The sequence below is a fragment of the Lepus europaeus genome, chromosome 2, assembly GCF_033115175.1.
Source record: "Lepus europaeus isolate LE1 chromosome 2, mLepTim1.pri, whole genome shotgun sequence".
Taxonomy (NCBI): Eukaryota; Metazoa; Chordata; class Mammalia; order Lagomorpha; family Leporidae; genus Lepus; species Lepus europaeus.
In genome coordinates this window covers 76,415,442-76,432,278 of record NC_084828.1, presented here as the reverse complement: position 1 = coordinate 76,432,278, position 16,837 = coordinate 76,415,442, and the positions used below count along the sequence as shown (strand labels likewise).

At 37.3% G+C, this 16,837-nt stretch overlaps 1 protein-coding gene across 1 annotated transcript in view; it reads left to right on the top strand.

The window, feature by feature from the left end:
* GSK3B (glycogen synthase kinase 3 beta) overlaps window positions 1-16,837 on the top strand; it is a 233,731-nt gene that overhangs the window by 141,854 nt on the left and 75,040 nt on the right. The window contains exon 6 of the mRNA XM_062208662.1: window positions 912-1,018. Within this exon, the coding sequence (XP_062064646.1) occupies window positions 912-1,018 (107 nt within the window). The remainder of the gene's footprint in view (window positions 1-911; window positions 1,019-16,837) is intronic.

The following is a 16,837-nucleotide window of genomic DNA, read 5'->3' as shown; positions in this document are numbered from 1 at the left end:
AATCCATACATAAGCTGGGCCTTCAAAAACTCCATGGAAAATGCATATGGAAAAAGTCTGCATGGATTTCAAGTTTTTGCACCAAATTAATGTATATATTTTTAAAAATATTTATTTATATAAAAGGCACAGTTACAGAGAGAAAGAGGAGAAAGAGAAAGAATGAATGAATGAATGAATGAATGGGGATATTGATCTTCCACCCATGGGTTACTATCCAAATGGCCACAATGGCTGGAGCTGGGCTTGTCTGAAACTAGGAGTCAGGAGCTTCTTCTGGGTCTCCCACATAGGTACAGGGGCCCAAGGACTTGGCCATCTTCTGCTACTTTCCCAGGCACATTAGCTGGCAGCTGGATCAGAAGCAGGGCAGCCAGGACTCGTACTAGAGCACCACAGTGCCAGCCCCACATTAATGCATATTTTAATTCCATTTTCTTAAGATTTTTTTGAGATACTTCTAATCTATTATGTTTTTGGGTGGAAAAGATACCTGTTCCTTTTCTGCTCTTCTATGTATTTAGAGATGGAATTCAGAAAATAGTGAAACAGAAAAAAATTGGACTTTTATAATTCTGTAACTTTCCATCCCTTTTTTTTTTAGGCAACAATTATAAACTGCTTTCTTGAAAAGTTAATTTTTCTTTCTTTTTGCAAAGTGATGTAAAATTATAAATTTCTTTTGTGGGAGGTAGTTGTGGTTTCTTCTACATATGTGCTATAGTTGCAATGATATGAATCTGAAATATAAATTTCTTTTGTGGGAGGTAGTTGTGGTTTCTTCTACATATGTGCTATAGTTGCAATGATATGAATCTGAAATAAACATTTTGATTTTGTGAATAACAGTCTAAGTTCTGTTAAGGTTTAGATTTAAAGCTTATCTGCTTTTTTGTTGTTGTCGTTATTAGTGCAAAGCAGCTGGTCCGAGGAGAACCCAATGTTTCGTATATCTGTTCTCGGTACTATAGGGCACCAGAGTTGATCTTTGGAGCCACTGATTATACCTCCAGTATAGGTAAGTACTGAATCCTAATATAATGCATGTATATATTAATTACATTCTGGTTTTAATAATTTGGTACTATTAATCTATAATTTCACTTCTGTAGAAAGATAAATAAACCATATAATACATTTCTTCTTAATAAAATGCTGAAATGGAATTTTTAAAATTTCACCTTTAATATGGCCAGTGTTTGGTGTGGCAGTTAAGATGCCGCTTGGGGTGCCTGCATCCCATAACTGGAGTGCCTGAATTTGAGTCCCAGCTGTGCTCTGGATCCCAGCTTCCTGCTGATGCACACTGTGAGAGGCAGCATATGATAGCTCAGGTAATTATGTCTGTGCCCCACGTGGGAGACCTTGGTTGAATTCCTGGCTCCCAGTTTTGTTCCAGCCCAGCCCTGGCTATTACAGGCATTTGAGGAATGAACTGATAGATGGGAGATGTCTCTCTGTTTTTTGCCTCTCTCTGTGTTTCTCTCTCTCTCTCCCTCACTCCCTCTGTCTTTCCCTCCCTTCTTCCCCCAAAACTCTGCCTTTAAATCAATATTTTTCAAAATTTCACCTTTTAGAATTTAAGATATACCTACTGTCTTAAGGCTTCAAATAAATGCTAGTAGTATACCTTTGCTTAACTTTGTTTTTAAAAATCTTTCTGAATACTCAACTTCTGAGTGAATATTCATCATTTGGAGAATTTGTTTAATGCAATGTTATTTTGTAGGATTTTTCAAGGTGGCTGAATAGGTGCACCCAGCATTGGCTTTCTCCTTCATAGAGAAGAATGAAGACAGAAAAATAGCTGAATTTCCAGAGCATAGGCTGCAGTGTGCCTCCATCTTAAGAAAGGAATTGCTTTCAGAATCCGTACTGCCCCTATAGGCAGAAGCCTCTGCATATCCCCATCCCTGATGCCCCATAGATATTCCACCACAGTCGCAAACCAGTTTATATGGTCACAGACCCAACTAAACTGAACAGAGTGATGGTGACCCCAGCATCTAGTCCACTTAAAGCTCTGTACTGTAAGATACACAGGCTATAGAACAGCAGGGGACCTTGTCTCAGTACCCTAGAAGTAGGGGTACCTACCTTCTCATCTGGGACATGTCCACCATCCTCCTCTACCCCGCCCCATCCCTACCGTCCACCACCCAAGACATTGCTCACTCCTTATGGGACTCAGCATTCAGCCTAGATTACCCTCCAGCAGTGCTCCTGAAATGCCAGTGCTGGACCCATGCAGCTCCACTGGAACTGAGGAGTACCCCAGACCCCCACCACAACCAGTAACATCTCTTAGAATAGAAGAAGGTAGAAGTAAAGTGTACTGTGGCATGCAAAGAATTTTTTTTAACATGGGAGCCACCCCTTAAGTGAATGGCAGAAGTGATCTAGCAGATGTGTAAATATCAGCCTAAGGATCCAAGAAATATCAAAAAGGAAGGCAATATGATACTTCCAGAGTAACACAATAAAGTTTTAGGAACAGACTCCAAAGAAAAGAAGGTTGATGAAATGCCTGATCAGGAATTCAAAAGGATATTCAAGGAGTTACAAGAGAATATAAACAGATAGCTTCACAGAATCAAGAAATCAATGCATGGCATGACATGATTAAGACATTTAGCAAAGATACAGAGACCTTAGAAAAGAACTGAACAGAAATTTTGGAAATGAATAACTGAGTAAAGCAAGTAAAAAGAATTTGGAAGACTCAACAACAGATTAGATCAAGCAAATGAAAAAAGATCTGAACTTAGAGTGAAGATTGCAGTGTGATGTGCTAAGCCACCATTTGGAACTCCTGCATCCCATATTGGAGTGTCAGTTTTGTTAGGGCAACAGATGGCAGCCCAAGTGTTTGGGTCACTGCCACCCATGTGCAAACCCAGATGAAGTCCAAGCTCCTTGCTTCAGCCTGCACCAGCCCTGGCTGTTGTGGGCATTTGTGGAGTGAATCAGCCAATGGAAGATCCCTATCTCTGTCTCTTCCTCTCTCTGCCTTTCAAAAATGTAGACCTTTTTTTAATTATAAAAAGAGTATCTGAACTTGAAGATAGATCTTAAGAAAAATTCCAGTCAGACAAAAAAGAAAAATCAATAAAGACAGTCTCCCAGACTTCTAGGATACCGTTAAAATGAAACAGTATTTGAAGTTTGGGATCCCTGAAGGAGAAGACAGGAATAAAATCATAGTAAAACTTTTCAACATATCATATCATAGTGATACCATATGTGAAAACATCCTGAAACTGGAGAAAGATATGGATATCTAAGTACAAGAGACCCATATAATCCCAAATAGAAATGGTCAGAAAAATCCTCATTGTGACATATTTATAGTCATTCTCAAAAGTACCATACAAAAAGAGAATTCTTTTTTTAAAAAAATATTTATTTATTTGAGAGGTAGAGTTACAGAGAGGGAGAGATAGAAAGAAAGGTCTTTCATCCACTGGTTCACTCCCCAGATGGCCGCAACAGCCAGAGCTGAGCTGATTGGAAGCCAGGAGCTTCTTCCAGGTCTCCCATGCAAGTGCAGGGGCCCAAACATTTGTTCCATCTTCTGCGGCTTTCCAGGCTATAGCAGAGAGCCAGGTTGGAAGAAGAGCAGCCAGGACACAAACCAGAGCCCCTATGGGATGCCGCCGCTGCAGCCAGAGTCTTAACCCAGAATTCCACAGTGCTGGCCCCAAAAAGTGAATTCTAAAATTTGCAAGAGAAAATGCCAAGTCACATTTAAGGGAACACTCATTAGACTAGCAAGATATTTTTCAACAAAACCATGAGGGAATGGAATAATGTATTCCATGCTCTGAATGAAAAATTGCTTACCAAGAATATTATATCTGGCAAAGCTATCATTTATAGATTAAAGGAGAAAATAAAGACTTTCTAATACAAGCAAAAACAGGAAATTAATCACCACCAGACTATCAGCTTCTTATGATCATAGCTTGAATACCTGAGAGAAAATAAGGAAAAAGGAAAAAGAACATTTTTGCCATTTTGGAGGTTCACAGTCCAGTATCATCCATCCCCATTGACCTGGCATTTGACAAGAGTGATGGATGGTGGAATATATGCAGAGAAGGAATCACATGGTGATCCACAAAGCAGACAAATGAAACAGATTCAGCCCTGTTGCCTCTCCTAATAAACTTATGATTAGTTGTGATGTTTCACCTTGTAGCCTAATTCCCAGAGGCCCTACCTTCAGACTTCATAATTGCATTAAGTTTCCACTCTCCTAGCACTATTTTTTTTAATTTTTATTTATTTCTTTATTTTTTTTGACAGGCAGAGTTAGTGAAAGAGAGAGAGACAGAGAGAAAGGTCTTCCTTTTTCCGTTGGTTCACCACCCAAATGGCCGCTACGGCCGGTATGCTGCGCCGATCCGAAGCCAGGAGCCAAGTGCTTCCTCCTGGTCTCCCATGTGGGTGCAGGGCCCAAGAACCTGGGCCATCCTCCACTGCACTCCCGGGCAACAGCAGAGAGCTGGACTGGAAGAGGAGCAACTGGGACAGAATCCCGCACCTCATCCGGGACTAGAACCCGGGGTGCCGGTGCTGCAGGCGGAGGATTAGCCAAGTGAGCCGTGGCGCCGGCCTTCTAGCACTATTAGCATAAGATTTGAATTCTATTTAAAAATTTTTATTTTGATGGAGCATGCTAGTACTCTGCCATCCACTGGTTCATTGCCCAAACCCAAGCTGGGAGCTGGGAACTTAATTCTGGTGTCTCATGTGGATGACAGTAACCCAGTTATTTCAGTCGTCACCACTGCTTCCCAGGGTACGCATTAGCAGGAAGCTGAAATCGGAAGCAGAGCCAGAACGTGAACCCAGACACTCTTAATATGAGGTATGGCCATCTCAAGTAGTATCTTAACCATTAGGCCAAATGCCCATCCCAGACTTTGGAACTGAAATGCCTACATTATTTGGTAAACCAAATCATGTTCAAACTATAGCACTAACCTTATAAGACACATTAATTACTCCTCCCTTCTCCTTCAGGGATTCCTAAACCAAGACCAAAATTAGCACAAGAGGAGCCATAACAAAGAGCAGAAATAAATGAAAGAGATTAAGAAAAACAGTACTGAAAAATAGTTGATTTCTTGGAAATGTAAACAACATCAACAAACTTTATTTAATAGTTTTCAATAAAGAAACAAAGAAGATTTATATAAGGAATATCAGAGTTGAAAAGGAAGACATTTCAACTGATATCACAGAAGTAGAGTCATTAGGGACTGTTAGCAACAACTGCATGCCAACAGATTGGAAGATTCAAAAGAAATGGATACATTTATAGACAACATAACCTGCCAGAATTGAACCATGAGGTTGTAGAAACCCTGTCCAGACCAATGATAAATAACAAGAATGAATTAGTAATAGAATGTCTTCCCAAAAAAAAGCTGAGGACCCTATTGCTTAATGGCTGAGTTCTTCCAAACTTTTAAGGAAGAATTAACACCAGTCCTTCTAAAACTATTGTTAAAAATTTAAAGAGAGGGAACCCTTCCAAACTCATTCTATAAGACCAACATTACTCTGATACCAACACCAGACACAGGTCATAAAAGGAAGGAATGGAGGGAGAGAGAGAGGAAGGAAGGAAAAAGAAATTTGCAAATTATTATCACTGATTAACAAAGATCCAAAAGTTCTCAACAAAATATTGGCAGACTGAATCCACTATCACATCAAAAAAATCAACCACCGTAATCAGTTGAGATTTTTCTGAGGGATGTAGGGATGATCCAACATATACAAATCAATAACATAATATGTCAACAAAATGAAGGTCAAAAGTCATATGGTAATCTCAGTAGATGTAGGACAAACATTAAATAAAATCCAACATCCTAAACAAATTAAGAATAAAAGAATTATGGTTCAACATAATGAAGGCTATCTGTGACATAACACAAGCCTCATTCTACTAAATAGAAAAAAGCTGAAATTGTTTCTTGTAAGGTCTGCACCTAGGTAAGGATGTTCACTCTCAGCATTCTTATTCAGAATTGTATTGGAAGTGTTTTCCAGAGCAGTTAGGTAAGAGAAAGAAAAGGTATACAAATAGGAAAGGAAGAAGTCAAATTATGCTTGTGTAGATGGTATGATTCTATTTGTAGAAAACTATGAAAACTCCTCCCAGATACTATTGGATCTGATAAGTGAATTCAGTAAAAGTTGTGGGATACAATAATCAGCGTTTTTATAAGCCAGTAGTTCAGTTGTGGAAAAGAAAAAAAAAAAAATCAAGGAAGCAGTCCCATTCACAATAGGTACCCCCAAAAGAACTTTCCTAGGAATAAATTTAGCCAAATACGTGGAAAAACTTCAACAATGAAAATTATAAAGCCTTGATGAAGGAAATTGAAGAAGACACAAAAAGTGGAAAGACATTCTTTGTCCATGGATTGAAAAAAGTAATGTTAAACTATTCATGCTATCTATAGAGATTTACAGATTCAAATGCAACCCTTTTCAAAATACCAATGGCATTCTTTGCAGAACTGAACAAAACATTCCTAAAGTTAATACATTAACACAAAAGCCCCTGGTTACACAGTGCAATCCTGAACAAATATAACAAAGCTAGAGACATCACAATGACTGACTCAGAACTATTACAAATAAAACCATATAGTACTGACTTAAAAACAGACACATAGACCCATGGAACACAATAGAGATTCCAAAAGTGAATCCACACACCTATAGCCAATTAACAAAGAATCACTCCACAAAAGCATCAGAAACATAAACTGAAGAAAGGATAGTCTCTTCTATAAATGGTATAGGGAGAACTGGATATTCACATTCAGAAGATTGAAAATTTGACCCCTGCTGCTCTTCCTATACAAAAAAAAATCAAGTGAAAATTGGCTGATCAAAGATTTAATTTGTAAGATCTGAAATGATGAAGCTGCTAAAATAAAGCATAGGAGAAATACTTCCAATACATTGGGATAATTAGTGATTTTATGGATAAGACCCCAAAAGCATAGGCAACAAAAGGAAAAATTGACAATTGAGATTCTATCAGACTAATAAGCATTTGCATATCCAAAGAAAAATTTTAAGAGTGGCAGAGGATTTTTATACACTACTCATCTGAAAGCTTTAATATCCAGAATATATAAGGAACTCAAAAAACTCACTAACAATAACAAATCAATTTAAAATGTGAAAATGATGTTGAATAGAGTCTTAGCAAAAACAAATGAGCAAATTTATGAAAAAAAAAAAAAAGAGCTCAACATCATTAACCGTCAGGGAAGTTTGTATCAAATGCATCACTTTGGTTAGAAAGATTTTTCAGAGAGTTTAAAAAAAAAATAGCAGATACTGGTGAGGATATGGACAAGGAGGAGCCTTACACACTGTTGGTACAGGGTATGTTAGTGCAGCTATAATGGAGAAGAGTGTGGAGATTCCTTAAAAAAACTGAAATTAGATCTACCACATGCCCTAGCTGTCCTGCTCTTCACAATAGCAAACAGAAGCCTGCACTCCCATATTGTTGCTCCACTTCCTAAAATAGCCAAGATATATACAATCACTCTACATGTCCATCAGCAAATTAACAGATATAGAAAATGTGGTGTATATACACAGCAGAATATTATTCAGCCATCGGAAAGAATGTTATGCTATCATTTACAACAAAATGAATGGGACTGGAAAACATCATGTTAAGTGAAATAAGTCAGTCTCAAAATGACGAATACCACATGTCTGTCTCATGTGGATCAAACAAAAAGTTCATTTGAATGTAGGGTGTTGATTACTAAATTTTGGGAAAGGAGTGATGGAGAGGTGGAGGGCAGGTACCAGAACACAGAAGAAATAAGTCCTAGTTTCTATAGCATAGAAGAGTGACTATAGTTCACAATAACCTGTTATATATTTTATGAACAGACAGAGGAGAGGAGCTAAAAGACAGCAAGCACAAAAGTGCTTGATTTGATCAGTACAGGTTCTGTACATTGGTGAAATGTCATAGTGTAGCTTACAGATATGTGAATTTTTGAGTATTAATTTGAAAACATTTAAATGTTTGATATGAAAACCCTAGCCATGCTGATTTGATCATCCTCCAGTGAATACATGTATCAAATTATCACACTGTACCCCATAAACATACACAATTAAAGTAACATTTCTTTTAAGTTAATAATGAAAGTGATAGGGTGACTATATAGTTGATGGTTCTGTCATGCTGTATCAATTGATTCTTTAATTTCAAATCATTTTAAATCTTTAGTTGTTCGACTGAACTCACGAGTTCTGTAGAAGTCTACAGCAGAGGAGTGTAGTGATAGAAGGAACTGAGCACAGTTACCCTCAATCTGCTGTAACCTCTTCTATCTCCTTTTAACTTTGTAGCTAGAAGTAATCAGAGAGAGCATAATCACTGGGCATGGATAGAAAGCTAAGATAGAATTAGTTACCTTAGGCAGGTAGAGGCCAAAATTATTTTACTTTTATACATTATCTCTGAAGAGGGTTCCTTAGTCCAAAACTTACATACGCAAATAATGAACATACAGACCAAAAAACCCCACACTATCAGAAAACTAAAGAGTAAGACAAAACCGTAACTTAGGACAGTTTTTTTCCTTCTTGATAGAGGTAAAGATTCTCTTACAAGAACAAATAGCCCTAAATAAAACATATTAACATTTATTTTTTGCCAAAGGGCAGAATACCAAAGTACACTATCGTTTGTGTCAAGGGCTGGAAGTTTTACCCACCATTTCTTTTGTACCATCAGTGTAAATTTTAATACAGTGGAAAACGCATATTCTTATGAAAATAGTTTTCCCTTCCAGGACCTCTGAAAGTGTCCAGAGGTTACAGGGTTCCACAGATCATGTTTTGAGGCCTGCTTCTCTAGATCATGGAGAGTATAATAATGTGTATTGTATGTAATGCTCAGAGTCTCATCATGGCTGCATTGTCTGGCATGTATTAAAGAACAAATGAGAAATAGTACAAAGAATGTTTTGCGTAAAGTGGACTTGGATTTGATATCAAGTTTATTACTTACTTAACTGAGCTGTAGAGGTCACTAACAGTTCTGTCTACATTTTGAGTGGCTATCATGATTAAATGTTATCAAAAGTACTATTGAAAATATAAAGTAGCAGTAGCAGTATTCTGTTTGTGGTATTTATTAACTTGACTTTCCCCAAGAATGAATTTCAGCCCTTTGCCTTTGGGGATGTTATTGGGCTTTCCAGCTGCATTATTTGTTATTCAGGTTTATGATGATATGTATCCAAGATACTAGGGTGAGTTGGAACAGTGTCCCCTAAAATAAAGTCAGTTTAATTTTCTAAAATCATAACCACATCATTTGACACATTAGTGAACATATATATAAACTGGTTCCTTCTGATTGCTACCTAGCAAGCTTAGATTTGGCCTTCCTTTTTAGATTTAGTATACCTGCTTCTTGAGGCACTGTAAGATTTGTATACAGATTTTTTAAATGAAGTTATTTGGAAAAATTTTAATACAGGCATTTTTTAGTGTTTTTAACAACAATGTTTGGATTAAAAGACTAGGTGGTTCTGACTACTCTTGTCATTATATGAGATTACCCTGAATGCTCCCAATCTCATCTGATCGCAGAGGATACTTTAAAAAGTTCATAGCAGGGGCCAGCGCTGTGGCATAGTAGGTTGAGCCTCCCCCTATGACACTGGAATATGGGCACTTCTTTGTTATCCGGCTGTTCTTCCATTCTAGCTTTCTGCTATGACCTGGGAAAGCTGTAAGAGATGGCCCAAGTTCTTGGGCCTGCACCTGTGCGGGAGCCCTGGAAGAATCTCCTGGCTCCTGGCTTCAGATTGGCCCAGCTCCGAGCCATTGTGGCTATCTGGAGAGTGAACCAGTGAATGGAAGACCTTTCTCTCTGTCTCTCCCTCCCTCTTAACTCTGTCTCTCAAATAAATAAAAAAAATTTTTAGAAGGCTTTTATTTAATGAATATAAATTTCATATGTGCAGCTTTTAGGAATATAGTGGTTCTTCCCCCCCCCCATTCTCACACCCCCATTCCCATCTCACCTTCTACCCCCTCTCCCATCCCATTCTTCATTAAGGTTCATTTTTAATTGACTTTATATAAAGAAGCCCAACTCTATATTAAGAAAAGATTTCAACAGTTTGCACCCACACAGACACATAAAATATAAAGTACAGTTTGAAGACAAGTTTTACCGTTAATCCTCATAGTACACCTCATTAAGGAACAGAGGTCCAACATGGGGAGTAAGTGCACATTGACTCCTGTTGTTAACAATTAACACTTATTTTTGACGTCAGTGACCACCCGAGGCTCTTCACAAGAGCTGCCAAAGTTATGGAAGCATTTTGAGTCCACAAACTCTGTCGGTATTTAGACAAGGCCATCTGCAAAGTGGAAGTTCTTTCTTCTCTTCAGAGAAAAGTACATTCTTCTTTGATAGCCTTCTTTCCACTGGGGTCTCACATAGATCCTTCATGCAGAACAGTTTTTGCCGCTATGTATTGACTTTCCATGCCTGAAATGTTCTCGTGGGATTTTCAGCCAGATCCAGGTGCCTCAGGGGCTGATTGTGAGGGCAGAGTGCTCTTTAGGGTGTTTGTCATTCTATGAGTCTGCCGTGTGGACTGCTTCCCATGTTGGAACTTTCTCTCCTTTGTAATTCTATCTATTGTTATTACCAGACACTTGGTCTTATTTATGTTGATCCCTTTGATACTTAATCCTATCTATATGATCAATTTCATGCTTAATATGATCATTTCATTACATAACATGGGATTAGTACCACCCAGCTTACTGGGATTTAGAGTCCCATGGCAAGTTTTTAGCTTTATCCTTAGGGGTAATGTGTGGGAAAGTGTGCCAAACTGTACAGCTCTTCCCTCTTTCATTCCCACTCTATCTATTTTCAGTTGACTTAATACACCTATGATTAATTCTATGTTAAGTAAAGAGTTTAGCCAATGGTATTAAGTAGAAAAAAAAGAATAACTAAAAAAATAAAATGAAATAATAAACTGTTCCTTAACAGTCAAGACAAGGGCTGTTCAAGTAATTTCTTCTCATAGTGTCAGTTTCACTTCTACAGGTTACCTTTTAGGTGCTTTGTCAGTTATCACAGATCAGGGAGAACATATGGTATTTATCCCTTTGGGACAGGCTTATTTCATTAGTGTGCTGTTTTTCAGATTCATCCATTTTGTTGCAAATGACCTGTTTTTTTTTTTTTAACCGCTATGTAGTATTCCATAGAGTACATATCCCATAGTTTTTTTTTTTTATCCAGTCTTCCGTTGATGGCCATTTAGGTTGATGCCATGTCATAGCTATTCTGAATTGAGCTTCAATAAACATGGAAGTGCAGATGACTCTTTTATGTACTGATTTCATTTCCTTTGGGTAAATTCAGAAGAGTGGGATAACTGGGTTGTATGGTAGGACTATATACAGATTTCTGAGGTATCTCCAAACTCTCTTCCATAGTGGTATTACCAGTTTGCATTCCACCAACAGTGGATTAGGGTACCTTTTTCCCTACATCTCGCCAGCATTTGTTTTCTGTATTGTTGATTTTTGCATGAAAGCCATTCTAACTGGGGTGAGGTGAAACCTCATTGTGGTTTTGATTTGCATCTCTCTGATGGCTAGTGATCCTGAGCATTTTTCATGTGTCTGTAGGCCAGTTGGATTTCCTTTTTTGAGAAATGTCTATTTAAGTCCTTTGCCCACTTCTTGACTGGGTTGTTTGTTTTGCTGTTGAGTTTTTTGATTACTTTAGATATTCTGGTTATTAATCCTTTATCAGTTGCATGGTTTGCAAATAATTTCTCCCACTCTGTTGATTGCCTCTTTACTTTCCTGTTTCTTTTGCTGTATAGAAGCTTCTTGGTTTTATGTAATCCTACTTGTTAAACTTGGTTCTTATTGCCTGTGCCTGTGGAGTCTTTTCCAGGAACTCTTTGGCTATGCTGATGTCTTGCAAGGTTTCCCCAATGCTGTCTAGTAAGTTGATGGTATTGGGTTGTAGATTTAGGTCTTCCATTTTTATTATGTCTTCATCTATTTCTTCCCTTAAAGTTTTGTAATTTTCATCGTAGAGGTCTTTGACTTCCTTGGTTAAATTTATTCCAAGGTATTTAAATTTTTTTGTAGCTATTGTGAATGGGATTCATCTTAGAAGTTCTTTCTCAGCCATGGCATTATCTGTGTATACAAGGGCTGTTGTTTTTTCTGTGTTGATTTTATATCCTGCTATTTTACCAAACCCTTCTATGAGTTCCAGTAGTCTCCAAGTGGAGTCTTTTGAGTCCCCTATACATATAATCTTATCATCTACAAATAAGGATAGTTTGACTTCATCCTTACCGATTTCAATCCCTTTGATTTCTTTTTCTTGCCTGATGGCTCTGGTTCAAACTTCCAGGACTATATTGAATAGCATTGGTAAGAATGGACATCCTTGTCTGGTTCCGGATTTCAGTGAGAATGCGTCCAACTTTTCCCCATTCAATAGGACCCTGGCCATGGATTTGTCATAAGTTGCCTTGATTATGTTGAGGAATGTTCCTTTTAGACCCAATTTGCTTAGAGTTTTCATCATGATTGGCTATTGTGTTTTATCAAATGCTTTCTCTGCATCCACTGAGATAATCATATGGTTTTTGTTCAATTTCTTAATGTGATATATCACATTGATTGATTTGCGAATGTTGAACCATCCCTGCATAACGATGATAAATCCCACTTGGTCCTTGTGAATGATCTTTCTGATTTATTGTTGAATTTGATTGGCCAGAATTTTGTTGAGGATTTTTGCATCTATGTTCATCTGTATGTATGGTCATATGTATGGTCTGTGTTACTCTCTCTGTTGCATCTTTCCTGGATTTAGGGATTATGGTGATGCTGGCTTCACAGAAAGAATTTAGGGGGATTCCCTCCCTTTCAATTGTTTTGAATAACTTAGAAGAATTGGAGTTAGTTCTTCTTTAAATGTCTGGTAGAATTCAGCTGTGAAGCCATCCAGTCCTAGGCTTTTCTTTGTTGGGAGGGCCTTTATTACTGATTCAATTTCCATCCTGGTTATGGGTCTGTTGAGGTTTTCTGTGTCTTCATGGCTTAATTTAGGTAGGTTGTATGTCTCCAGGAATCTGTCCATTTCTTCTAGGTTTCCCAGTTGGTTGGCATACATCTCTTTGCAGTAATTTCTGTTGATTCTTTTTATTTCTGTGGTGTCTGTTGTTATATTTCCTTTTTTTATCTCTAATTTTATTGATTTTGGTCTTCTTTTTTTTTTTTTTTTTTTGTTAGTTGGGCCAATGGTGTGTCAATTTTTTTTAGTTTTATAAAAATACAGCTCTTCATTTTGCTAATCTTTTATGTTTCTTTGGACTCAATTTTTTTTATTTCTAATTTTAATTATTTCTTTCCTTTTGCTTTTGGGTTTGGCTTGCTGTTTTTTTTTTTCCCCCTAGATCCTTGAGGTGCATAGATAGTTCATTTATTTGGTGCCTTTCTAGTTTCTTGATGTAGGCACCAATTGCTATAAACTTTGCTCTCAACACTGCTTTTGCTATATCCCACAACTTTTGGTATATTGTATTTTTATCTTCATTTGTTTCCAGAAATTTTTTTATTTCTTTTTTGATTTTTTTCTATGACCCACTGTTCATTCAGTAATGTGTTGTTCATTCTCCATGTGTTTGCATATGATGTAGAGATTTTTGAGTTGTTGATTTCCAGCTTCATTGCATTGTAGTCTGAGAAAATGCATGGTATGACTTCAATTTTTTTTAATTTGCTGAGACTTGCTTTATGGCCTAGTATGTGGTCAATCCTAGAGAAAGTTCCATGTACCAGAAAGAAATATATGTGTACTCTTTGTCTGTAGGGTGGAAGGTTCTGTAGATATTTGCTAGGTGTTTTTGGTCAATGGTGTCGATCAACTCTGTTCTTTCCTTGTTGATTTTCTATCTGATTGATCTGTGCATTGCAGAAAGTGGGTTATTGAAGTCCCCCATTACTATTGTATTTGACTCTATCTCCCTTTAAATCCTTTAACATTTCTTTTAATAGCCATGTGTCCTTTAGTTAGGTGCATATACATTTATAATATCACATCTTCCTGTTGAATTGCTCCTTTGATCATTATATAATGTCCTTCTTTGTAACTCTTGATGCTTTTTGTGTTTAAGTCTATTTTGTCTGTTATTAGGATGGCCACACCAGCTCTTTTTTGGTTTCTATAAGCATGGATTATCTTTTTCCATCTTTTCACTTTCAGTCTGTGAGCATCTTTGTTGGTAAGATGTGTTTCTTGCAGGCAACAAATAGATGGGTTTTCTTTTTAGTCCATTCAGCTAGTCTTTTAACTGAGGAGTTGAGACCATTTACATTCAGTGTTACTATTGTTAAGTACCAACTTTGCCCTGTCATGTTTCTGTAAATAGTTCTGTTTATGTACTTTGGTTTTCATTTGTTCTTTTGCTGGGTAATTATCTACTTTTTTAGTGATGTTCCTATTTCTGTGTGTAGCACACCTTTGAGCATGTTTCATAGGGCTGGGCAAGTAGTTACAAATTCTTTCAATTTCTGTTTTGTGGAAGATCCTTATTTCTCCTTCATTTGTAAATGAGAGCTTTGCAGGGTACAGTATTCTGGGTTGACAGTTTTTTTTCTCTTAGGATTTGGAGTATGTCTCACCATTCTCTCCTTGCCTGTAGGGTTTGTGATGAGAAGTTCAGGGAGAGTTTAATTGGGTTTCCTTTGAATGTGATTTGTTTCTCTCATGCACATTTTAGGATCTTTTCTTTATGTGTTACTGAAAAGAACTTTGCCACTATTTGTCGAGGTGAGGATCTTTTCTGGTTGTGTCTATTGGAAGTTCTGTGTACTTCCTGAACTTGGATGTCTCTTTCTTTCTCCAGAAAGGGAAATTTCTCTGCTATTATTTCATTAAGAAGGCCTTCTAATCCTTTCTCTGTTTTGATGCCTTCTGGAAATAAATAAAATCTTTTAAAATAAAATATGTTCATAGGAAATGGGTGGGTGTTTGGCCTATTGGTTAAGATACCCACATCTCACATCCAATAACCTGGATGTGATACTGGCTTCTGCTCCCAACTCCAACTTCCTGTCAGTAGCAGTGATGGCTCCAGTAATTGCGTTCCTACCACCCACACTGATGACCTGAATTGAGTTCCCATTTTCTGGCTTTGGTCTTGTCCAGTCCCTGATACTACAGGCTTTTGGGCAGTAAGGCAATGGATGGAAGAATTTTCCTTCTGTCCAGTTTTTTCTCTGCCCTCCTTCCCCATGTCTCTGTCTACCTCTCAAATACATAAAAGCAAAGAAAAAGATATGTTTATTTTAAAGCAAAATATTTTTGAAGTCCCTGCATGCTTTTTCATAATACACATTTTCCATGGACTTTTTGAAAATTTCTCATATATAACCAGATCTAAGACTGACGGGCAGAATGGAAATAAAGGGCCTCGTTAGCACAATGAATTGAGCTTTTACAAGACCTTTAAATAAGGTGCTATTCCATGGCAGTGAGACAGTTACTGAAAACAGTGGTGTCTTTTTTGAGAACTGAGAATGGGTTCTAGAGCTAGCCGTGTTCCTCAATAGCTTTACCTTGAGCAAGTCATTTAACTTTACAGTGCCTTAATTTTCTTATCTGTAAAGTAAATTTGTTAAACTAGGTACTGTTGAAATAGAACTTTACTGTGATTTAAAGGTACTGAAAGTTATTTTGCCTTACACCTCGGGTAACTGAAATTCAGTAGGATAAAGTAATTTTTTGGTAATGCTTCTGTATAGTAGTTTTATCCAATTTAGAGAATTGCATCTATTTGTTCTTTAAAGTAAGAAAAGAGATTTCAGTATCTCCCAGAAAGAATTAAGTACCTTCTTTTTAGTAATTTGACTGATGTATTATGAACTGGAGACCATAATATAGTTGTCACCTGAAGCATTTGATTATTAATCTTCCATGATACTTACTCACTAGATTATAGTGTTCCTTGATGTTTTACCTGCCTTCCAAGGTGTAGCAGAGTACTGCATAAGAAAGTGTTTCCCATGGTTGTAATTTTTTTATGAAGGCATAATTATTCCTCTGCAGTTTTTCCAACCTTGCCTTCTGAGAGGAATTACTCTGTAATAAAGAGGAAAGAAGTGAGTGTATATTATTTTCTGTCTAATTAACAAGTAAAAGCATATTTATAAATCTTAGGTCAAAGTAAATAATTGAGATTAATAAGAAATTGCATCTTTTCCACTTGAACAAGCATTATTTTTAATACTGACTTTGAAGTAAGGAAGTCCTTAGCAGATTTTCGTATGTTTGCTTCATTTGACAATTTCCTAATCTATCAAGTAGGACTTATTCTATGTTGCAGAATAGGTACTAGACAAAATCTACTAGTTTCCTAAATGAATTCTGTGTCATTTTTCTAGGTCAGTAAAAAGTAGTCACTGGAGCAGAGCTTTTCAACCTCTCTCTCCCTCTTTTTAAAGATTTATTCATTAATTTGAAAGGCAGAGGTAGAGAGAGAGAAAGAAATCTTCCAATCCGCTGATTCACTCCCCAGGTAGCCATGACTGCTGGAGCTGTGTTGATCCAAAGCCAGGAGCCAGGAGCTTCCTCTGGGTCTCCCATGCAGGTGCAGGGGCCCAAGGATTTGGGCCATCTTCTACTGTCTTCCCAGGCCACAGGAGAGAGCCAAATCAGAAGTGGAGCAGCTGGGACTTGAACCGGTGCCCACAT